The following is a 23,965-nucleotide window of genomic DNA, read 5'->3' as shown; positions in this document are numbered from 1 at the left end:
CTCTACTGAGTCGACCACAGGACCCTGTGACCCTGCGTGGAATGTGCAGCGTCTGGTTGGCTTGGAAATACAGCCCAGCAACCTGCCAGGCCTCTTGGGGACCAGGACTTGGCGATGGCCCAGTGGCCCTTCTCTCAGGCCTGGCGAAGGAGCTGGAGCTGTGTCTACTTGCCCCCTGCCCAGCTCTCCAGACCACAAGCCCCCCACCCCTCCCCACAGACTGTGAACCCTTGAAGGTGGGACACTGGCCCCTTGGCTCCCATCACGTTGCGTGACTCAGAGAAAGCCCCACTCTGTGAGTGTTTGAATGAATGAATGAGCCTGTGCCCTTGATTTTAGACCCTAAAAGGGCAGCAGACTGTGAAGGGCAACCAGGGAGACTCGGGGCTGGGTTTCTAGCAGGAGGATGTCTCCCAAGTGAAGCAGAAGTGGTGAACCCCTGAGAAAGTGGTCCTCCTACTGTGGTCTGAGGACCAACAACAGTGTAGAGCCAATGGACTGTCTGCTCCACAGGCTGTCCAGGGCCTGTTCCTTCTCTCTTGTGGCTCGGCCATCCCTGTGGGGGGCCCCAGGGCACATGGTTGAAGCTGGCTCTTCAGTGCATCCGAGGAAGATGAGGAAGGAAGGGGGAGAAGTTCTCTTCCAAGGAAGTGGAATATGTTGACTAACCCAGTACTGGGACATGGGTTTGCCTCAGAATGTCCATAGATGCATGCGCGTGTGTGTGTGTGCATGTGTGTATGGTGATTTGTCAGGCTGCCTCCCTCCAAAGTATATGTATAAAGAGCAGGGTTGGGGAGATGCCCCCGAGGGAAATTGAGGTGCTATTAACAGAGGGAGGGGAACGGATGTGGGGCAGGCAAAGTCAACAGGTACCCAACCCATGGGTATACCACTGGACTATGATTTGGCCTCCCACGTTGCTTTGCCTGCACAGAGCTTGATGAAGAGCACAAACAGACAGCATTGGCATTTGGGCTGCTTGATTGTATTTCTCACTGTAAGTTAATTTCTCATATCAGGTTAGTGTTATTGTTCTTTTTTAAAATTTTTATTTATTTATTTATTTATTTTTTTGCGGTATGCGGGCCTCTCACTGTTGTGGCCTCTCCCATTGTGGAGCAAGGGCTCCGGACACGCAGGCTCAGCGGCCATGGCTCACGGGCCTAGCCACTCTGTGGCATGTGGGATCTTCCTGGACCGGGGCGCGAACCCGTGTCCCCTGCATCGGCAGGCGGACTCTCAACCACTGCTCCACCAGGGAAGCCCCTATTATTCTTTTAATCCTCAAATCCAAGCCCTCATTTGACAGATGAGAAAACTGAGGCCCAGAGAGTCTTGGCAACTTTCCTGAGACCACGCAGCTTGGTGGCAGTGGGGTGAGACTCAGCCAGGTCTCCTGACTCCCTGGGGCTCTGGCCACTGTTCCCAAAGTGCCTGCCACTGAGAAGGGCTTTGTCCAGACCCCTGCTCTGACCGCCCCCCAACCCATCCCTTCTCACAGAAAGTCCATCCACAGGAACTCAGCGAGGTCTCGAATGCCTGTGAAATCCTCCAAGATGTATGGCACGCTGCGGAAGGGGTCTGTCTGCTCGGATCCCAAGCCCCAGCAAGTGAAGAAGATCTTTGAAGCACTGAAGAGAGGCCTCAAGTAAGGATGGCTGTTCGTTGCCTTTAACAAGTGCTTTCTTTGTCCTCGTCTGCTTGGTCCTCTCTGCCTCTTCCTGGGGAACATGGGTGGGTCTCTTCTGTAAGAGGCCACAGAGGGAGCTCCTGGTTATCCTTTTAGTCAACAAGCATGTCCTGGGTGCAGCCATGTGCTCGGCCCTGTCCTTGGGCACCAGGGACACAGTGAATACGGCAGGGGGACCCTGGTCTCATGGAGCTCACGGTGTGGAGGGGGAGACGGCAATAAAAAGAAATGTGATCAATACTGTAACTTCCACGAGCCCAGAGGGCCGTGAGGGAGGTGATGGAGAGACAGCATGTGGAAGGCCTGTCACACAGGGTGGCCTGGAGAGCTTCACTGAGGAGGTCCTGATGGTTTCTGAGAAGCAGCCATCATGCTGGCCTCTGGGGGACAAGCATCCTGGGCAGAGGGAACAGCACAGGCAAAGGCCCTGCAGTAGGAGCTTGCACAACAGCTGGAGGTCAGGGTGGCTGGATTCAAGTGAGGAAGAGGCTGACTGATTAACTGAGCAGAAGTGGGAACAGGAAGATTCAGTCATTCCCCATATTTTTACTGAGGGCTTATCAAGTGCCAGGCGCAGGGTACAGGAATGAACAAAACACAAAGACCCCTACCCCGTGGAGCTGACATCCCAGTGGGGGACACACAGACAATAAACAATATAGAAAAGTAGAATAGAGAGTATGTCAGAGGGTGGTAGCTCCTATGGAGGAAAACAAATCAGGGTAGAAGGTGTGCGGTTGATTTTAAATAAGGTGTTCAAGGAAGGGCTCACTAAGAAGGTGACGTATGAGCAAAAACCTGAAGGGGTGAGCCCTGCAGATAATGGGAGAACATTCCAAGCCAAAGGAGCCACTTGTGCAAAGACCCTGGGGCAGGAGCATGATTGGCACATTAGGGGCACAGTGGGCAGGCAGGTCAGCATGGGAGCTGAGGGGGGGGAGGGGTGTTCGTGCATTTGTCCAACGGAAGGCTTTTCCTTCTTCCTGGGATGCCCTGCCCTGCCCTCCACCTCTTGTGATCCTGCTCTTCATCCCTCACTAATTAATAATAATAATAATAATAACAGCAGCAGCAGCTCTATGGCTTGTTTGGTGCTTCATATACATCGTGTCCTTGATGCCATGAGAGACTCTCTTAGCCTCCTTTTCCAGGCGAGAAACTGAGTCCCAAAGATGGGAAGCATCTTGGCCAGGACCCCACAGCCAGGAAGCAGAGGTGGGGCTCCAGGGCCCAGGCTGCCTGCCCCGCTGTCCCCTGGGCTTAGGGTAAATGTTACCTCCCTCCGGGCCGGTGCCTGGCTCCCTATGCAGGGGTCATCCCACAGTGCGCCCAGCGCTGGGGCTGAGTGGGAACCGGGGATGTGCCCAGAGGGTGGAGGCCTATCTCCAAGGTGCCCTCTCCCAGGAAAGCTTCTGGTGATTCCTGTGAGGACCGCACATTTGAGACTTGTCTGGGGTCAAGGGCATCTCCTTCCTGGGGAGCCCAACCCCTGAGGAAGCTGTGGTCTGGCAGAAGGTAGTAGTATAAGTGGGCCCAGAGAGGGTGAGTCACCTTCCTGGGGTAAGCCAGCAAATCTACAATGGAGCAGGATGGGACCCCCACCTGGTCCCCACGTCCAGATCTCAGGTTTCATGTCTGAGTCTCTTTTTTGGTGGAAAACACAACATGAAAAGTCCCCTTGGGCCCATGGCTTTTTCTGTGCTTTCCAGAGTGAGTTTGTCAGGCCCCTTTCTGGTCCTGGGCATCCAGACAGCAGGACGGCCTGCCTTTGGCTGTGAGAGAGGTGTGTTCTCTGTAACCTCCCCACAGGCTGGGGTGAAGATACTGGACTCTGGAGGCCACTGCCTGGTTTCAGACCTGGGTTCAGCCTCTTCCCTGCTGTGTGACCCTGTACTGAGTTGCTTCAGGGTCAGTTTGCCCATCTCTAAAATGGGTATAATAACAGTAGCTCCTGTTTGCAGGGCTCTTTGGGGAATTACCTAAGGGATTCCCCATTTTGTACAGCACTGGGCACACAGCCCTGGGTGTGTGGGATGTGGAGGCTGAGCGAGCTGGGACTGGGCTTCCGGTGGGGTGGGCTGAGTCTGCCCTCTGACCCCTGAACCTGCTGAGCACCCCCTGCTGGTGGCCGTTGCTGCCTCCTCCCTGGAACTCTGCTCATCTGCCTGTTTCTTTCCTTTCTCTGCTCCTTTTCCAAATCCTTTTCCTTGTTCTCCTCACAGGGAGTATCTGTGTGTCCAGCAGGCTGAGCTGGATTACCTGTCAGGACGCCACAAGGACACCCGCAGGAATTCCAGGCTGGTGAGACCCCTCCCGGGCCCTTCCCAGGCGAGCAGCCTTGGCCAGGGTTCAAAGACGTACCCTCTTTCACCCCGTTGCCTGCATCACGGGTGTGAATCTCAGTCTCGGAACTCAGAGGCCTAAGGAGTGGGCTTTATTTTTGATGAATGAACCTCACTTGGACCCGGATGAATTTAACCTCGCAGACTGGTGGGAAGCTCCCGGCAGCCCCCGGCCCTCACATGGTGCAGCAGTTCACACATCTTTGGGCCACCTCCCTTTAGTTTTAGAAGTAACTGTAAGGTAGGCGGGTGTACAGAGAGGTGTCTACGTTAGATGGCCCTATTCTGTAGGTCTTGGCCATCTGGGCCCCCTGCAATCAGGGTGGCTTACATGATGGCAGGAAATTGGATCAGGCATTGAATCCAGGGTGTGTCACAGTGGCCCTGACCCCGTCCTTGATCAACCCTGCGTGTTCCCACAATGTCCAGCCGCTCTGCAGTTTTGCTGCCACCCGAGTGGCATCTTTGAGGCTGCCCTGGGGCCTGTCTAGCCCAGGATTCACCTGCTCTGGGCTTCTGCCACCCCCTTAGCAGAGCCAGATTTAGAAGAAACAAAAACAAAACAAACGCCACAAAAAACCAATACCAAAAAAATAGGATGCCCAGTTAAATTTGATTTTCAGATAAATAACAAATCATTTTTCAGTATGTCCCAGGACATAGTTATACTAAAAAAAAAAAAAGTATTCATTGTTTATTGGAAATTTAAATGTGACTGGGGGCCTTGTATTTTTTTTTTTTTTTTTGGCCACGCTGTGCAGCATGCGGGATCTTAGTTCCCTGACCAGGGGATCGAACCCGTGCCCCCTGCGGTGGAAGCGTGCAGTCCTAACCACTGGACCACCAGGGAGTTCCCTGGGTATCTTGCATTTTATCTGCTGGCACTGCCAGGACCCCACTGCTGGGTGCCTGCATCTCTCCGGTGGGGAGGCTCTTTCTTTTGCGTCTTGGGGAGTCCCTCCCAGCCCCCTCTTCTCCATCCGGCTGCTGCCTTGTGAAAACCCCTCCTGTCCTTAATTAGAACTTCTGGAAGCAGAAACCAGGAGGCCTTGATGTCTATGGTTTTCTCTAGCTCATTCCAGCACTGCTCCTCCAAGGGCCAATGCAGAGAGCGGGCCACCGGCTTGATGGAGGGACTGCAGACACGAGCGGGTGGGGAGTGAATCTATCAAAGTTGTGTCCCCCCACCTCTATATCCTGGCCCCAGCAAAGAAGACTTCGGGGATCGACAGGGTGGGAGACGCAGGGCTCCCAGCATGCTGGCCCACTTGGAGAAGGGAAGGCCGGGCAAGCTCAGTCATGCCTTGTCCTTGGTGGGCAGATGGGTCAGCGCAGAGGCGGAAGGAGGCGCTGCCTGGTTCCCGGCCCTTCCGAGCACTTGCCGAGCCTCCCTCTCTTGTGGGTGTGGCTGTTCTCATGTCCTCCGGTCTCTCCCTCTCTCTCTCTGTTCTAGAAGTAACTCTAAGGGACGCAAGGTTTGTGTAAAGGTCTGTACGTGTTAGCTACTCCCATTTCATAGGTGGGCACACTGAGGCAGGGAAGGGGCAGCAACTGCACTGGGGCCACCCAGAGGGACGATGCACCTGGGGTCCGGTTCTCAGTTTCTGAGAAGTTGCTGTGCAGTTGCTTTTCTTTCCAAAGCCTTGGGAACTTTCCTATTTCTTAATTTCTTGCATAGGGTTTTTTTTGTGTGTGTGTGTTTTTAAAAAATATTTATTTATTTTGCCTGCGCCAGGTCTTAGTTGCAGCACTAGGGATCTCTTAGTTGAGGCATGCAAATTCTTACTTGCGGCATGCATGCAGGGATCTAGTTCCCTGACCAGGAATTGAACCGGGGCCCCCTGCATTGGGAGCGTGGAGTCTTAACCACTAGACCACCAGGGAAGTCCCCTTACATAGAGTTTTAATTTCATAATCCTACACGTACAATGTCACATAAATGCATACGTAGGAAAACACGTTGGCAGGGGGTTAATCCATCTTTTCCTTCTTGCTCGACTGGCTCCCGTCCGCAATCTTCTCTGTCCCACCGTGTTTAGCCCTTGAGGACAATCTAGTCTTTATCTTTCCATATTTTCCTCCCTGGTCACATAATCATGGAAATATACAGATTGTGCATATAGAGTGGTTTGGTTAACAGTTGTCTTACAAAAATGAAATCACAACTTACGTATCCTCCCACATCTTAGTCCTTCTCCTTAGTGGATCGTCAACCTTGTGGAAGTTCGTCCAGGCACAGATATAGTGCCTATAACCCACGTGGGCAAAGCAGAGCCTGTTTTGGACATACAGTTTATCTGAACACAGCCCACACCCATCATTTACATATAGTCTGTGGCTGCTTTCATGCTCCAACAGCAGAAACCATATGGTCTGCAAAGCCTGCAATATTTACTATCTGGCCCTTTATACAAAGATTCCCCCACCCCGACAATATATTCTTTTCATTGGCTACACCGTGGCCCCCTGCAAATCCGGATGGACCAGTCCGGATCTGCAGTTTCCTTAGACCTGAACTCCTGGGTGGTGCTGGCTGCCTCTCCCCACTCTCAATTCCTCTGGTCATGGCTGAAGTCACCCCTTAAATAATCAAATTGCACTGGTTCCCCTCTTGTTGAGTTTACACCGTCCTTTACCCTTTATAACTACCCTGTGGGGTAGGTGCTGTTGGTACCCCACTTTACATAAGGAAATGGAGGCTCAGAGAGGTAGAGGAACTTGCCTGGGACACACAGCTGGCAAATAGAGTCAGGCCTAGAGTTGCCTCACCCAAAGCCCATGTGTTTACTCATTCTTCTTGCTTGGCCTGGACCACAGCTTGCTGACTGCAGGCCTCAGAGGACGGAGTGGCCGCTGGCTTTTTGTCCTCTGAGCTCAGGCGCCCCTGGGATGTAGCCTCATGGGTCTTGGAGGAGCGCTGGAGTCCTGACTCCCTCCTTCCTCTCCTCCCCTGCAGGCTTTCTATTATGACCTGGACAAGGTGAGGGAAACTCCTGTCTGCACGTGGTAAGCAAGGTGGGCTGTGGCTGGGCCTGGCTGGATGAGAATAACGTCTTCGCTTGCGTTCCATCCTCCTGGCCGTCCCATGGGAGGAATACTTGGGTTTCCTCCCCACTTTACAAGTGGGGAAACTGAGGCTCAGCGATGTGCCTTCTTTAGGGATGGTGAGGGGCTGGCCTGGCGTTGAGCGCAGCTCTGTGTCAGTACCTGGAGGAGGGTGGCAGGGGCTCGGGGCGGAGTGTGGGCAGGCTACTTTTGAAGCATCTTCTCTTCTTCTGGGAGAAGCAAACACGCTCTGTGGAAAGGCACATTCGGAAGATGGAGTTTCACATCAGCAAGGTCAGCCGGCTTCGGGGGTGTCTCTCGGCTTGCTGGGCCTCTGCTGGGTTGGCAGTGGGGGGCGGGGGCTGGAGGGAGGTTCTCTGGGTGCCAGGTGGCTGGAGAGAGCCGAGGAGGAGCGGGGCCTGCAGGGGCTGAGCCCTGAGATGGGGTTAGGGGGTTGGGGTTAGAGGGCTGGGAATGTTGAGTCCCACCACTCGATCATACAGATGGGATTGTAGAGGCCCAGAGAGGGACAAGGATTGGCCCAGGGTCGCACAGCAAGTGCCTTAAGTTTTATATTCTGCAAACTCTCCCATGAGCTTGCTCTACTGCCCCAGGAGCCCAGTGGGTGGACAGAATATCACAAACCCACCTTCCCTGTTTCACAAATGAAAAATCGGGCAGGGAGAGCGGAAGCGATGCACCCACCCGCCCAGTTCACTGGTTTTTACTGTGCACCTGCTGGGTGCCAGCCTCTGCCAGGTGCTGGGGATGCGGAGCGGACGAGGCAGACGTGGTCCTTGCCCCGCGGGCGCACATTCTACGGGGGGGTGGGACCGCCGGGGTGGGGTCGGCAGCTCGGGGGCGAGTGACTGGCAGGCCGGGGCCCGGGCCCCGCCCCTCGGCGTGGGCCGCGCCCACTGGCCCGTGCGCCCCGCAGGTGGAGGAGCTTTACGAAGGCTACTGCATCCAGTGCCGCCTGCGCGACGGCGCCTCCAACATGCAGCGGGCCTTCTCCCGGTGCCCGCCGAGCCGCGCCTCCCGAGAGAGCCTGCAAGAGCTGGGCCGCAGCCTGCAGGAGTGCACCGAGGTGGGCGGCGGCGGCGGGCAGCGCCGCGAGGGGCGGGCCGGTCTTGGGGCTCCCTGGGCCCTGAGGAAGCCTCTCTCTCTGCCCGGGGGCCTCTGTCTGGCAGGGTCTGTGCGTCCCCCGTGGCCGAGCCCGGGGGCCAGGCGGTGAGCCACCTTGTGTGGGGCTTTGCAGGACATGTGGCTCATCGAGGGGGCCCTGGAGGTTCACCTGGGCGAGTTCCACGTCAGGATGAAAGGTAACCGAACAGGGCTGAGAGTGGCTGGGCAGGGGCCGGTGTGGAGGGAGCACCAGGCCTTCTCCGGGACCCTGGGGCTTGTGCGGAGGGTTGGTCAGGATCCCGGGGGTCCAGGCCCAGCCCTCGTTTCCACTCCTGTGACTTGTGACCTCGGGCAAGTCCTATCCCCTGAGTTGAAAGTGAGGGCCCGGGCCTGTCCACTGTCATCATGATGGCCCCCCACCCCCCAAGCTGATACCCACCCTGTGATGGGGGGCTCCCCGTGTGAGGGCCTGTGACCCATGGGGCAGGGACACAGGAGAGTGGCGAAGAGATTAGCCCGTCTCTGTGTTCCAGGCTTGGTGGGCTACGCACGCCTCTGTCCGGGAGACCAGTATGAGGTACAGCCACGCTCGGGGCGGGATCAGTCCTCAGGGCTCCCCACCAGGCCTTTGGGGGTTGGGCGCTGCTGGCAACCAGGGCCCCAGCTGGGTTTCTGTCCCCGCCCCGCCCCGGTTGGCAGGGAGGGCCCCCAGCAGGGGGCAAAGGGGGCGGCTGACCCCTCCCTCCGTGGGTCTGGCCCACAGGTGCTCCTGCGCCTGGGCCGCCAGCGCTGGAAGCTGAGGGGCCGGATCGAGTCTGACGACAGCCAGACCTGGGACGAGGAGGAGAAGGCCTTCATCCCCACCCTGCACGAGAACTTCGAGATCAAGGTGGGTGGGGCTTAGGGGCGGGGGCGGGGCGCCGCGGGGTGGGGGGCTTGGCTCCGACACCACCCACAACTCCCCATCCCCCCAGGTGACAGAGCTTCGGGGCCTGAGCTCGCTGGCGGTGGGCACAGTGACCTGCGACATCACCGACTTCTTCACAACCCGGCCGCAGGTCATCGTGGTGGACATCACAGAGCTGGGCACCATCAAGCTGCAGCTGGAGGTGCTGTGGAAGTGAGTCGGGGTAGCCGCCTCCCCCTGCCCGGGGCCCACTGCCCAGATGGGAGGCCGGCCCCAAACTCCCACCCAGAGAGGAGGGGGCGGGATGGGGGGGGGAGGGGGCTCGCCGGCTCCCCCTGGTGGCCTGACCACGCCCTAGCATCCACCTTGGGCAGCCCTGCCCTCATCCTGCCCCCCAGACAGGCTGGGGCCCAGACCCTTCCCTGCAGCCCTGCCCACCCCACCGCCCCCGCCCCTCTGAGCTTTGATTCCCTTCTCACTTTTGACCCAGTGGCTGTTAAAGACCTGGCTGGGGACTTCCCTGGTGGTCCATTGGTTAAGACCCCATGCTCCCAATACAGGGGGCCCTGGTTGGACCCCTGGTCAGGGAAAAAGATCCCACATGCTGCAGCTAAGAGCCCGCATGCCACAACTAAGAGCCCGCGTGCCGCAACTAAGAGCCCTTATGCCGCAGCTAAGAGCCCTTATGCCGCAGCTAAGAGTCCGCATGCCGCAGCTAAGAGCCTGCATGCCGCAACTGCGACCCAGTGCAGCCAAATAAATAAATATGAAAAAAATAAATTAAATAAAGACCTGGGATGTCCAGGACCCTTTCCAGCAGCCTCCTGGGCTGGGCTCCCGGGAGAAGCCTGCCTCTGCCCAGGAGGACTGGCTTTGCTGTGCCCACCTCATTCCCTGCTGACCCCTGCCACGCATCAGGCATAATGCCGAGCGGTCACCTTGAGTCCTCCCTGGGCCACAGCCCACAGCCCCATGGATGGGGGACACGCGTGAGAACGACCCCTGCCCAGGTGGGGCTCTCCACCGTGCATGCCATTTCAGTGATCGCTGGTGGTTTCCACAGGTTTTGTTTTTGGTAGCAGAGCTCTTTCTCCCAAATGAAACCTTGGGTTTTGAGGAAATTCCCTTCTCCTCATTCCCCAGGGCAGGTGCTGCAGGAGCAAAGGGGCTGAGACGCACTTCCTCTACTCTGGTGCTTCTTGGGACCAGTTGGGGCCAGTCTCTCCTTCCTCCCTGGGGTGGGGTCCGAGCCGGGGTCACTGGAGCCACTGCTCTCTCTCCGGTGAGCTGGGTGAATTTGGACAAGTGACACCCCAGCTTCAGTGTCTTCATCTGTTTAGCGGGGCTGAGCGCGCCTCTCAAGTGTACGGGGCAGGGGGTGGCCCAGTGCCATGCAGCCCCAAGCCGGGCAAGTCCAAGGACCCAGGTGTCCCGCTGGCCCGCAGCTGCCCTGGGGAGGCAGGAAAGGTGTCCAGGCAGTGCCTCTGAGCCTCAGGCCCTCGTGGCCGGGCTGCGCCCCAGATGTTGCGAGCTAGGCCTGTGTGCAGGGAGGCAGGAGGCAGGGAGGGCTGACCCATGCCTGCCTGCTCCAAGGGCAGGCGAGGGCCGGGCTGACGCATCCCTTCCTCACCGTGGATCTGCAGCCTTCCCTGTGACCGTGACTGGCGACCCCTGCCCGATGAGGAATCTGAGGGGGGCAGTGACGTGGCTAACCCAGGAGACGGCAGAGCTGAGTGTCCACCTCTGGTCTGCTGAGCTTCTCGAAAGGGCTCTAAAGGGGGCTGTCATTCACCTGTGTGGCGGCCGAGTGGCCATCTGGCTAAGGGCGCTCAGGGCAGCGGGCCTCTGGGAGACGTTGCTAGAAGGGTTGAGAACGTGGATTTGGAGTCCCCCGGCTGTGCCTGCCCCTCCCCGAGCCTCCATCTCCTGGGTCCTGTCTGTGCTCCAGTGTCCTCCGGCCATCGATGACACCCTGGCCTCTGCTCTCCTCCAGCCCGTTTGATACCGAGAGCTTCCTGGTGTCGCCCAGCCCCACGGGCAAGTTCTCCGTGGGCAGCAGGAAGGGCTTCTTGTACAACTGGACACCCCCGAGCACCCCCAGCTTCCGGGAGAGATACTACCTGGTGAGTGAGCCTCACCGGACAGGGATGCCGTGGTCGAGCTGGGATCGGGAGTGGGGGGGACTCCCCAGGGGCCAGCACGTGGGGCTGGGCTGAGCAGCAAGCTTTGGGCTCGGCCTCCCTTGTTCGGGGGTTATCCTGGGTGTTTTTCTGTACTTTTTCTTTCTCGCAGCCAACCCCTCCATTCTGGGGCCTCTGGACTTGGTTCTGGGCTTGGCTGGTTCTTCTGGATGCCTGGGATGGGGTTCTCTGGATGGTTCTACCACCCCAGCCATGACCTTGGCCTCCAGTCTGTTTTACCCTTTAGTATGGGTTTCCAGTAGGTAATACCTTGACATCCTGTACAGTAAAATATCTCTTTCCTGTGGCCTCCAGGGACCTGGGTCCCCTCTTTAGCACCGACTACTCTTGTCACCTTCCTCCATATTCCTCCAGAGATACTCCGTGCCGTCTGGGAGCAGATGCATCTTCCCCAGCCTTTCTCCCACAGCAGCCCTTAACCTAGTGATGTACTGGACACTGTCATTCCCAGAGCGCTCCTCATTCTTTGTTTGCACCGTGCAGCATTCCACATTTGGCTAAAAATCGCACTTTATTTAACAAGATATTGAGGTTCAGTTATTTGCTGTTACCAACGACAGGGCTGTAAATAACCTGGTACACACGTCATCCTGCATGTGTCCAAGTATCTTCCCAAAGCAGGTGCCCCAGTGAGGGTCCAGGGACAGAGACAAAAACAAGGACATTCTCTCAAGCCCAGAGGGAGGGTGATGCTGAGCTGGATGAACCTGTCTCCCGCCTCTGGACCTTAGGTGGGGAAGGCAGCTTTATATGAGCTGGGCAACTTGTGCATTTAGAGGAAACGTGATTGTCTGGCCAGGGTGGTCCCAGCGTACTTTGGTTAAAAAATCATCTGTGGTTAAGAGCATGGACTCTGGAGCCAGATGGCCTGGGGTCCAAATTCTCTCTATGCCTTTCATCTGCTGTGTGACCTTGGGCAAGTCATTCAACCTCTCTGGACTTCAATTTCCGTATCAGAGAAATGAGAACAACAGCACCGCCCTGGCGGGGCTTTGTAAGGGTTAAATGACTTAGTTAATGAGGAGTGCTTACAAGAATGCCTGGCAAAAACAGATGGTGTTGTCGGAACATCAACCATTATTTTTGGGCTGGTTGGTGAGGGGGAGGGGTTCGGGTTATGTCAGCTCGCCTGGATTAAAACTCTCGCACTTTGATCCTCACCTGTGTGGCCTGAGGATGAGCCAGTGCCCACCCTCAGGGAGGTGTGGTGACGGTTAAATGAGGTCTGCCTCAGAGACTGGGGCTGGAAAGGGGTGCATCAGAGGGGTGATGAGGGGTAAGGGCAGAGAGGTGCCAGGCTCTTATCAGCACTTCCGGGCCGCCCGTCACCTTGGTGGACCTCAGTCATCCTGAGAATGTGGGTATGCAGAGCAAGGGGCTGTGGGGGAAGCCCTCTGGGGGCCTTGCTGTGATCCCTGGGGCGGCTGGTGAGGCTGCTCCTGCCTCCCCCTCTCCAGTCTGTCCTGCAGCAGCCAGCACAGCAAGCCTTGCTGCTGGACAGGCCGAGGGCCACCTCCATCCTCAGCTGCCTGTCCGACGGTGACCTTCGGGGGCCTGGCCTGCGGAGCCGGAGTCAGGAGCTGCCTGAGATGGACTCCTTTAGCTCCGAGGACCCCCGAGACACTGAGACCAGCACAACAGCATCCACCTCGGACGTGGGCTTCCTGCCCTTGGCCATTGGCCCCAACACCTCCATTGAAGAGGGGGCCCAGGAGGACCCCCCACCCCTGGGCCTCCTGCCAGAGGTGTTCCACCTGGCGGAAGGCTCGTTTGTGGAGCAGCCTGGGTGGAGAAATTTGGGAGTAGATAGCCTCGACCTGCCACGGGGCTCCCCCTTCCGCAACCACGTGATCCCCGGAGGCCAGGAAGGCCACGATGAAGCAGAAACTGATGATGGAGTGGATGGGCCCGGGGTGCCCCTCGAGAGGCCCCTGCAGGATGTCCTGGATTTACTGAGGTCCATGGACCCTGCCCCGCCCCAGCTCCGGGAGCTGGAGTACCAGGTCCTCAGCTTCAGGGACCGGCTGAAGGTACGTTTACTCTTTGCTGGGCGGAAGCCCTGCTTTGCTGATGGTGTGACAACTGGGAGTGAGATTCTGGGGCAGGGAGCCTGGGCCAGCATCCTGGCCTCACCCCCGTGTAACCCAGGTGGGCGATGTCTCCTCTCTGGGCCTCAGTCTGTTCATCAGTCCAGTGGGTGTAACAACGGCGCTCAACGAGCTGGGAGGAGGATTATAAGAGGAAGTCGGGGCTCGTAGTGGATAACTTGCTCCACGTCAGGCCAGATCCCAGCCCCATCTCACATCTTCTGACCTGGGTGGGTGGGGCTGCGGCTCAGCTTTAAGATCCCCAATTTGGGGCATTCTCAGGGTCAGAGCTGGCACTGTGGGAGGCCCCTCACAGCCACACACCCCCCAACAAGACCTCCACAGGGCCCAAGCCAGCGGCTGTCCTTGGGGGGCTCTCAGAGGTGCTGGCCTGGGCAGATGATTCTGTTTTTTTGGTTTACATATACAGATGTACGTAAGCTAAAATGTATACTTATATATATATACATACGGCACATATATACAGCATATATACATACAGCCCCTACTTAGACATCAATTTTCTTTTTGGCCGTGCCCCAAGGCTCGTGGGATCTTAGTTCCCCAACCAGGGATCGAACCCGTGACCCCTGCAATGGAAGCACAGAGTCCTAACCGGACCTCCAGGAAGTCCCCATACATCAATTACTTTATGGAACCACTGTCCTATGTGTTCAGTTCACTGGCACTGAAATAGTTTAACAGCTCTCTTCAAAATTCGTTTCGGTTATTCCAGCTCTGACCCCACCCCCAACATTACAGTTCAGCACAGGTGAAAGTTTAATTTTTCACTTTATATCTAGTAACTTTAAAAACACATTCGCTGTTTACCACTGCTGTGGTCTTTATTTTTTTATTTTTATTTTTTTTGTGGTACGCGGGCCTCTCACTGTTGTGGCCTCTCCCGTTGCGGAGCACAGGCTCCGGACGCGCAGGCTCAGCAGCCATGGCTCACGGGCCCAGCCGCTCCGCGGCATATGGGATCCTCCCAGACCGGGGCACGAACCCGTATCCCCTGCATCGGCAGGCGGACTCTCAACCACTGCGCCACCAGGGAGGCCCACTGCTGTGGTCTTTAAAAAGGACCTGCCGGAAAATTTCAAGAAAAAAATGTAAGAAGTAACGTCACCCTTTTTGTATTTCTTAGCGGCGTTAGGATGTAGAGCCATTCGGGTCGGCACGCACGCAGCTTCTGTCACATACTTGTATTTTGAAAAATACACTTTGCATAAACAACCTAAAGTAATACCGCAATAGGACAATAATTTTAAACATCTTTGAGGAACTTTTTTTTTTTTTTTTTGGGCAAACCAAGTTAGAACAATACAGATGATTATAGGCTATGGTGTTTAGTTTGACTTTTTCAAGAGAAATTATACACATAGGTATAGGTGTATAAATACACGTATTTATATACATGTGTGTATGTGAGGATTTAATGAGAATTTAATTTAATTTTATTTATTTTTAATTTTTAAATCTATTTATTTATTTTTGGCTGTGTTGGGTCTTCGTTTCTGTGCGAGGGCTTTCTCTAGTTGCGGCAAGCGGGGGCCACTCTTCATCGCGGTGCACGGGCTTCTCACTGTCGCGGCCTCTCTTGTTGCGGAGCACAGGCTCCAGACATGCAGGCTCAGTAGTTGCGGCTCACGGGCCCAGCTGCTCCGCGGGATGTGGGATCCTCCCAGACCAGGGCTCGAACCCGTGTCCCCTGCATTGGCAGGCAGATTCTCAACCACTGCGCCACCAGGGAAGCCCGAGGATTTAATTTTATACGTGTGTATATATATTTATATACACACAGTTAATTCTCACTATTTACAGATTCTGTTTTTGCGAATTCATCTACTTGCTAAAACGTGCTCGTGATGCTTTCGTGGTCATTCAGAGGCACGTGCAAAGGGGCAGATAATTGGAGTCACCTGATGTGCAAGTTCCCAGCTGAGGCTGAAGGAGATGACGCTCTTCCTTCTTTTCTCAGCTCATACTGTACCCAAGTGTCCTTTTCACCGAATATTTAGTGCTACGGTTTCCACATTTCTGTACTTATTTCTGGTGATTTCGCTGTTCGAAACAGTGCCCAAGTGCCAGGCTGAGGTGCTGGCTAGTGTTCCTGACGTGCCTCATGGAGGAAATGTGTGTGTTGGATAAGCTGTGTTCAGGCGTGAGTTAAAATGCCACTGACCTTGGGTTTAGTGTATCAGCGGTACAGTGTCTATATTAAATAAGACGTCTTTAAGCAGACACACAGAAAACAAGGTTACGTATTGATGGGTTGATGAAAATGTTGACCAGAGGCTCACGCCTCTGCATCTCCCCTGGGAGCAATGGTTCAGTTTCAAATCCAGAGGTCAGGTGACTTTACACACCGTAACTACCATGAATAACAAGAACTGTGTGTGTGCGCATGCGCCTGTGCGTGCGTGCGCGTGTGTGTATATATGTATATATATATTATTATTTTTTCTATTGGGCAAGGAAATCTCTGCAACTAGTCTTATTCTTCTCTTGTTGCTCAAGGTTTTCTCTTTGGGCTCAACTTTCAGGAGCCCATTTCTGGCTCTTGGGGTAGCGTCTACTTGGGCTATGCCATCGGTGCACTTTGTGTGAGACGAGGCCCCTGGGGATGGGAATCCGCCACAGCAGACCTGCCACTGGGAGGCTCTGACGACTTGACATCCCCTCCTGCTGCCTCCCCCAGTCAGGGGCTGCCTTAAAACTCCTCTCCTTCCACGTCTCCCCGGGAGAGGAGACACCTGGAACCCAGAGGCTCGCCTAGCAGCCTCTGGCCTGGGTTGTTGGGAGTTGTTTGGCCTGACCCACGCCGTATTTAAAAAATAATTTGGAATTAGTTGTCGATGTTTAAAAACTGGGCAGCTCCCCACAAAGTCTAGATTTCCACTTTTTCTTGGAAAACTGAACAATCTGGCAACCTCAGGCCTCACACTCCGGGCGGCAGGTGCCCTCTTGGGGGCGGGCCCTGCTCTCCAGCTCTCTCCTGTCACTTGCCCTGTCCCTGTGGGTGTTTGTGACCGGTGAGTTTCTTCAGATCTGCCCTCCTTCCAGCTGTCATGCCAGACCTTGTCACAGGCCATTCGGGAGGGACCTCGGGGACGCGTCCCTTTGCCCGTCCCTGACGCAGGGGATGTCAGCCCTGCTGAGGGACGGTGACCAGGACGCCGTTAGGGTGGGTGTGCTGGGCGGGTGGCCGGGCTGCCCTGAGTTCTGGCTGTCCGTCCGTCCGTCCGCAGCCCCGCGGAGCCCGCCGGGAGCACGCGTCCGCCGAGAGCCTGATGGAGTACATCCTGGAGAGCTTCTCCTTCCTCAGCGCCCACATCGCCCCGCACGAGCTGGCCCTGTTTGGGGGCTCCCAGGGTCCCCGGTGAGCACGCCCGTCCCAGCGCGGCCCTGGTGACCAGCCTCGGGGCTGGGGTCTTCCACAGCCCTGCCCTGAGGTCTGTTTTCTTTATTGTGGCCCCGGCCCCGCCCCGCACAGAGCAGGTCCTCGGTGACCACTGAGTGAATGAGGATACCTCAGCCTGGCCCTTAGCCTTCTGCTCCGAGCGATGGGCTTTTTTTTTTTTTTTTTAATCTTAAAAAATAACAATAGTGCGCTCAGTAGCACCTCTGACCTCTGCGGAGCAATCGCCCAGGCGACCCCGCTCCCTGTTCCTTCTGCACAACCGCCCGCCGTCACCTGCGACACCAACTGCGTTCTCGTTGAAGCAGCTCCCACCTGCCCACTTGCACTGGTCTGAGTGCTTCTCCTGCACCCAAAGCTCAGCAGCACACAAGCGTGTGAACAGGCCACATTTCTCCTCTCTTCTCACGATCCCATGGGGAGGGTGTGGCATCTCCACCCCCTCAGGGCTCAGGCTCAGCCCCTGCCCGGAGCAGACACAGTGCTGGGTAGGCTTGTGTCTCACTCACCCCTCACAGCCCCGAGCTTGGGGTTCCTGCCCCCACTTTACAGATGAGTAAACAGACTAGGGGAGGCTGACTTATCCAGAGTCACAGAGCTAGGAATTAGTTGGAACCTTAGGCTTCTGCTGCAGATTGCACGCCCTGCAAGGTGCGGGAGGGCCCCCAATGCCATCCCAGCACCTGTTTTGAGTTGTTGCTACTTTTTGCTGCTTCTCGTTTTCTCTTAGTTTTCTCCTCAGTTTAACTCCATCTCCCTGGGACCTGGAGTTGGCCTCCCTGATCAGAGCTCTCCAGAGAGGGAGGGTTTCCTCTACCTTTGGAGGGAGCTGAACTGTTAACCGAACGGTCACCCAGTTCTTCTCAATTCAACTCAGAAAGGACAGGACCCCACCTCCACCGCCATCACTGAAAGCGTCGTCCAGGGAGCTCACGGCTGGTGCCCCAGAGCTGGATGTGCTGCTCACGGTTCACCTCCGAATCTGCAAAGTGCTGCTGCAGGTGGGTGAGGAATGGGGGAGGGTGGGGTGGGGTTAGGGTGGGGTGGCAGGTTCAAAGCGGGGGTGATGGTGGTGGTGCTGGTGAATAGTCATGGGGTCCTTATACAGCCCAAGCCCTCTACCGAAGGCAGTGGTTGTGTCTCTTTCAGTGGCAGATGCCAGAACTCCAATCCAAACTGGCTCAGCCGAAAGGAAATTTTTTGGCTCGTAGAATTGAAAGGCCCAGAGGTGGGCTTCAGGCCCAGCTGGATCCAGGGTTTCAGATGTCATCATGACTGAGTCTTTCCCTCTCTCAGCTCTGCTTTCCTGTGTTGGTTGGCTTCACTTTCTGGCAGGCTGGCTCCTTCCGGTGGCAAAGGTGGCTCCTGGCAGCTCCAGCCTGCATCTTATCGTCTTTACCCCTTTGGCAAACGAGGAATCCCCAGATGACAGTCAGGGAGCTACCATCGGGATAGAAGAAAGGATGGGCACGGGGCAGGTGGGCGCCACAGTCATGGTGGTTGGCCTCAGAGGGCATGTTCTGTGCTAACTTGGAGCATCATGTGTTGCTTCCCAGAAACTGGACTCTCCTAATTTGTCGAAGATGGTCCAGGAATGCCTTCTGGAAGAAGCTGCACAGCAAAAACAGATTCTGGAGACGCTTTCTGTGCTTGATTTTGAGAAGGTCAGCAAGGCGACATCCATTGAAGAGAGTAAGTACCTGCCCTCCCTCCATGGGCTGCCCGTGCGCGTGGCAGGAAGTGGTGAGGATGAGAGCCCAGGGCGCCTCCTCTCCCTTCCCAACACCCAGCGTTACATGGAGCCCAGGGGACGTGAGTGGGGGCAGTGGCTGGGATCAGACACACACTGTGGGGTGGGAAGGGAGGCCCGCTAGCCTCGGTCAGCTGTGTGACTCTGGGCAAACGACTCACCTCTCTGAGCCTCAGCTTCCCCATCTGTATAGGGGAGGCCGCTGGGTAGGTGTCAGTGAAGGAACCCCAGGACACATTCGAGGCACACAGTGTGTGGTCAGACAGTAGCTGTGACCCCACTTCTGCCTCTTTCCCCTCCTTGGGACTTCCCCTTGTCCACAAGGAGAGGCTGGTGACAGCAGCAGCCCCAGGGTTGTCGTGAGGGCTGCAGGGGGTGACCCAGATGAGGTGCTCACAGCTGAAGCTGCTTGTCTCTGCGGGTCACACTGGGACGTGGGAAAGGGACTCTGCATTAGGCCAGGCCATCCCTCGCCTCCCCGGCCTCTCAGGGCCTAGTGGAAGGACATCTCTGGGCTTCCTCACTGCCTGCTCTTCCCCACCGCCAGTCGGGCTTCTGAGCCTGGGCTTTCAGTCATCCCGCAGGCCACGCGGAGGAAGGGGTGCCTGAAGCTGTGGAGGGGCTGCACGGAGCCCGGCGCGGTCCTGTCCTGCCCTGGCACGGTGCTGCTGGACCAGCTCAAGAAGACGTTCCTGCACAGAGTCAGAGGGAAATACCCGGGACAACTGGAAATAGGTAGCCCCCTGCCTGTCCCCACCCCCCTCGGAAATGCTTTGTGGATCCTCTGGGGCCTTCAGCATTGCCTCGGCAGGCCTCCTTGTAGCCCCGTCTCCACCTCTGCGAACGCCTTCTCGGCATGAAGTGGAGGCCTTTCTGAGCTTGACAACAAGGCATCTCCTTTTCCTGGGGAGAGGAGGGAGGAGTCTGTGAAGCCGGGAAGCTGCAAACGTTAGTGGGCTCGTGCACCTTTCTGGGGACTGATTCTATGGCTTCCACCAGAACCTTAGAGCGGTTGAGAAGGAACCTTTATGGGAAGGTAGGCAGGACTTTACCTGCCCCATAGCGGTGTCTTGAATCTTGGCTGGACTCTTTTCCAGAATGCAGAGCTGCAGCACTTTTCTCTGTTGACAACTGAAGGGTGACAGTCATACTCCAGGCAGTGGCTCTGGGCCTTAAGCAGTTCTAACCACCTGCATATTCCCAGGCCCCGGCTCTGTGATTCAGATTGAGGGGCGGGTGGGGCCCAGGGCACATGGATGCACCGCAAGACTCCCAACTCGGGCCTGTGGGCCTCAGCTGGAGCACGCCCCGCGCAGGCGCAGGGAGGGATCCACCCACACGCCATCAGGGAGCCTTTAAAGTGCCCCGGCTGTGGCCGGCTGAGCAGCGCCAAGGGGGCGGGGTCTCGGTCTCCCCTCACGCCTTGTCTGTGTGTCGCCAGTGTGCCGCAGGCTCCTGGAGCAGGTGGTCAGCTGCGGCGGGCTGCTGCCTGGAGCCGGGCTCCCTGAAGAACAGACCATCACCTGGTTCCAGTTTCACAGCTACCTGCGGAGGCAGAGTGTCTCCGACCTGGAGAAGCACTTCGCTCAGCTCACCAAGGAAGGTAGGGGCTGGGGCAGGGGGCACGTAGCCTCAAAGCAACACACTGACGACAAAGGAGTGTCCATCGTGGAGACCTCTGTCTCGGCTTGGTTCTGGGAAGCCAGTGTTTCAGAATCACTGTGCCTTTCTCCTCCAGCTGTTCTTTCGAGAACCAGATTTAATTAGATTCTACATTCAGCCCACGTAGAAATAAGCTCCCAGGGCAGGAGGCTTTACAAAGCACAGAGCAGAGGTCAGAACTGGACAGGAGGGCTATTGCTGGGCTGGCCGCAGTCCCTGAAGTATGGACCTGGGTTTTATTCATTTTTAGGGTGTATTTGATCCCTTGCTAGAAAGCCTTCCTGGAGATTCCAGGAGGCCCCCTTTGAGACCAATCCAGACTGGGCCTTGGTGACCACACGGGCTTGTCCTGGGATTTGCTTCTCCCTGGCTAATGCACAAGCCACAGCTGTCCAGCCCGGCGCAATCAGAGGGGACCCCGGGCCGCCTTTTTCTGTCTCTTGTAGTAACACTCTTCGAGGAGCTGCAGTGCGTGGGCCAGGCCAAGACAGTCAGGAAGCTGCAGGGGAAGCGGCTGGGCCAGCTCCAGCCCCTGCCCCAGACGTTGAGGGCCTGGGCGCTGCTCCAGCTGGACGGGACCCCACGGGTGTGCAGGGCGGCCAGTGCTCGCTTGGCCAGTGCAGCCAGGAACAAGAGCTTTCGGGAAAAGGTACGGTGTGGGAGGTGGCAGCCTCTGGCTGCAGGTGTGTGAGCTGGGGGGAGGTGGAGGGAGGTAAGCCTCCTCTCGGAAAAATAGGGAGCAGTGAATGACTGGGGGCTGCATCTGTGGCCGGTATGTAGACTTAGAGATGCTCCAGACATGAACACAGCCTTCTGCATGCCCTCACCACTGGCAGCAGCCAGCCAGCCCTGGGGAGGGAGCCGGCGTTGCCAGGCGATCGATGGTTAGCAGCATGCCACGTGCTCACCACCTCATTCAGCTCAGTGTTTCTAAAGCACCTTATCTACTTGGTCTCTGAGATGTCACCTGCACGTAGAATGTCTCTTTCTTAGAATTCTGACAGTCATCCTCATTTACTTTCAACTAATGTGTGTGGCTGGCTGGTTCGTTGTGCTCGGTTCACTTGAAAACCAAGAGATTGGACCCCTCTGCCTTTTAGGTTCCTGAACACCTGTGACTCTTCTAGATTTCGGGTACCAGCCCCCATGGTGGGAGAAGGGCAATACTGGGGCCTCGGTCTCGGGCTCACCCAAGTGCCAGGCACATCCCCACTGGCCCCTCTCCCGTGCTTAATAGCCCTTAAAACAATTTTGCAAAGCAATTGCCAGCTTTCTTTTCCAGCTGAACCCACTTGGCCATGGTCATGTGACTGATGGGGCGGGGTCAGAGCTGTGACTGGAGAAGAGTGAGGAAGGGAAGAGATGCTTTTCCTTCTGGCCAAGGCAGCAGCCTCACCGAGGCTCCCTCTGTGTGTTCACTTCTTCTGCTGTCCCCGCTGGACAGCGGATTTCTCTTGATTCAGCTTTTTTTTTTTTTTTTTACGGTACGCGGGCCTCTCACTGTTGTGGCCTCTCCCGTTGCGGAGCACAGGCTCCGGACGCGCAGGCTCAGCGGCCATGGCTCACGGGCCCAGCGGCTCCGCGGCATGTGGGATCTTCCCGGACCGGGGCACGAACCCGTGTCCCCTGCATCGGCAGGCGGACTCTCAACCACTGCGCCACCAGGGAAGCCCTCTGATTCAGCATTTTATCTAGATGGCAGTTTCGGAACACATTTTGTAAACAGTACTAGAGAAAAAGAGTTTTCTTACGTCATGACCCTCAGCCCAGGGACCAGCGTTTTTAGATAAACTGAACGCCGTAGCCTACAGCTCGACACTGTGCACACGTGCTGTCAGCATTCGGGGGGTGAGCCGTGGGCACCGTGGACTTTGCTCTCACCAGCCCCCCCGTTCACAGCAACCTTATTTCCTAGGCTTTGCTCTTCTACACCAACGCCCTGACCGAGAACGATGCAAAACTCCAGGAAGCTGCGTGCCTGGCGCTAAAACATCTCAGGGTGAGTTTAACCCGTCCTTGGTGGGGATAGAGAGAAGCTTGCTTGTGGTTAATGCTGAAGTTAGTTCATTTCAAAATGATTCCACTGGGACCAAAAGAAAATCACTGCCAGTGAAGAAGCACCGTAAAGAGCTGGTTGTAGAGGAACAGCCACCAGCTCCAGCAGCAGAAGCTCTGGTGGCAGAGGTCCCTCGGAAACAGTGCCTGTTTGCTCTGGCTCGGTGTGAACAAGCAGGTGGCCCCAGAGACTCACTTTTGAGCTCTTGGATTATATGGTTTAATATCCTCAATGAAAAATGTTCTAAAAGCACAATAAGCTCATTGTAGAAAAAAAAAGTGCAAAAATACAGAAACGCAAAAATTATCCATTCTACTTCTTGAGCATCTCTGTGCATAAAGCTTTTAAAATTTATATGGAATTCTGAATTACTTCCTTAGGCTAGACTTAGTGTTATCCCAGGGCCAGAGAATGCATTGATAAATGTTTTTGAAACTCATGATACAACACACCCATTTACACTCCCGAAAGCAGACAGGAGGGGATGCCCGTTTTACCTCAGTCTCATCTTCATTTGTAACCCTTATTTAAAAAAAAAAATCACTGCCATTCTGCTAGATGAAAAATGGTCCAATACAGACTAAATTCATTCTGGAATGAACCGACAGGAAATTCTACAAGGACCATCTGGTTATAATCAAATAACCAGTGAGTGTTAGGGTGCCCACTAGGGGGAGCTAAAGTGCACTCTGGTCCTTGGCCCTGGAGGTGATCAGGTGGTCAGCTGTGCCTGAACCACGTCAGACCTCCTCTCCTGGTCTGACCTGGAGGGCAGGGTTGGGAGAAGCAGACAGGGTAGAAGGGTCCAGGGGAAAGCAGGTCTTCTCATTTCCAACACGGGCCTTTCCGAAGGTGTCAGGATTGAAAACATGAGATGCTGCCAGTGGCACTTTGATGAACCTGAGGCCACAGGAGAAACCTGGAAGCCTTCAGAGAAGAGAGGGGCTGAAGCCGCAGAGACCGTGCTAGGGCTGGTCCTGCAGGGTTTATAAAAGTGGGTGCCTGTTCCTTAAAATGCCCCCTAATGGTCCGCCTTTCCCCCAACCTCAAACAGGGCATCGAAAGCATTGATCAGATTGCCCGCCTGTGCCAGTCTGACCTGGAGGCCGTGCGAGCGGCAGCCCGGGAAGCCACGCTGTCATTTGGTAAAGTACAGCATCCAGCGTTTCGAAGTGCAGTGGGGTTGCTGGGGCCCATAGAAAGGTTGTGCCAGAGAGGCCACAGCCAGCTCTCAGATGATGCAAAATAGCACACGGGACGGGCACCGTTAGCAACCTCTTTGACTGCATTTGGCCAAGGCAGGTTTCCTTTATGGCTGAGGTGGCCGTTTACGACCCTTGGGAATGAAAGCCAGATGCAAAGCAGGATTAAGGTTCAGCGGGCTCTGTCTCGGACAAAGGGACAAGCCCCTGGGGTCCACATGAGCCAGTCCCAAAGGCTCCCCACCCCCTGCCCTTTACGGCAGCACCGGAGGCCTAGGCGTCTGGAAGTACTAAGGCCACCTTGGCTCACCAGTGTAGAAAAGAGCGAGGTGGGGAGACAACCCAGTGACAGATGACCTTAATATTTCAGGTGAAAAAGGACGCTTAGCTTTTGAGAAGATGGACAAACTTTGCTCAGAACAAAGAGACGAAGCCTTTGGCCAGGAGGCAGATGTTGAAATCACAATATTTTAA

General features: G+C 55.9%; 1 protein-coding gene across 1 annotated transcript in view; it reads left to right on the top strand.

Moving 5' to 3' along the window:
- RIPOR3 (RIPOR family member 3) overlaps positions 1–23,965 on the top strand; it is a gene marked incomplete at both ends in the record, with an annotated part of 28,641 nt that extends 4,676 nt beyond the window's left edge. The window contains 20 exons of the mRNA XM_079719832.1: positions 1,505–1,651; positions 3,916–3,994; positions 6,992–7,015; positions 7,321–7,374; positions 8,018–8,167; positions 8,339–8,402; positions 8,739–8,782; positions 8,969–9,094; positions 9,180–9,325; positions 11,106–11,235; positions 12,771–13,343; positions 16,652–16,782; positions 17,699–17,822; positions 18,378–18,513; positions 19,145–19,306; positions 20,013–20,174; positions 20,680–20,882; positions 22,149–22,232; positions 23,344–23,434; positions 23,862–23,965. Coding sequence (XP_079575958.1) covers positions 1,505–1,651; positions 3,916–3,994; positions 6,992–7,015; positions 7,321–7,374; positions 8,018–8,167; positions 8,339–8,402; positions 8,739–8,782; positions 8,969–9,094; positions 9,180–9,325; positions 11,106–11,235; positions 12,771–13,343; positions 16,652–16,782; positions 17,699–17,822; positions 18,378–18,513; positions 19,145–19,306; positions 20,013–20,174; positions 20,680–20,882; positions 22,149–22,232; positions 23,344–23,434; positions 23,862–23,965 — 2,734 coding nt within the window. The remainder of the gene's footprint in view (positions 1–1,504; positions 1,652–3,915; positions 3,995–6,991; positions 7,016–7,320; positions 7,375–8,017; positions 8,168–8,338; positions 8,403–8,738; positions 8,783–8,968; positions 9,095–9,179; positions 9,326–11,105; positions 11,236–12,770; positions 13,344–16,651; positions 16,783–17,698; positions 17,823–18,377; positions 18,514–19,144; positions 19,307–20,012; positions 20,175–20,679; positions 20,883–22,148; positions 22,233–23,343; positions 23,435–23,861) is intronic.

Source organism: Hyperoodon ampullatus, assembly GCF_949752795.1.
Source record: "Hyperoodon ampullatus genome assembly, chromosome: 14".
Lineage (NCBI taxonomy): Eukaryota > Metazoa > Chordata > Mammalia > Artiodactyla > Ziphiidae > Hyperoodon > Hyperoodon ampullatus.
The sequence above is the reverse complement of the archived record's forward strand: the minus strand, read 5'-3'. Positions and strand labels throughout refer to the sequence as shown.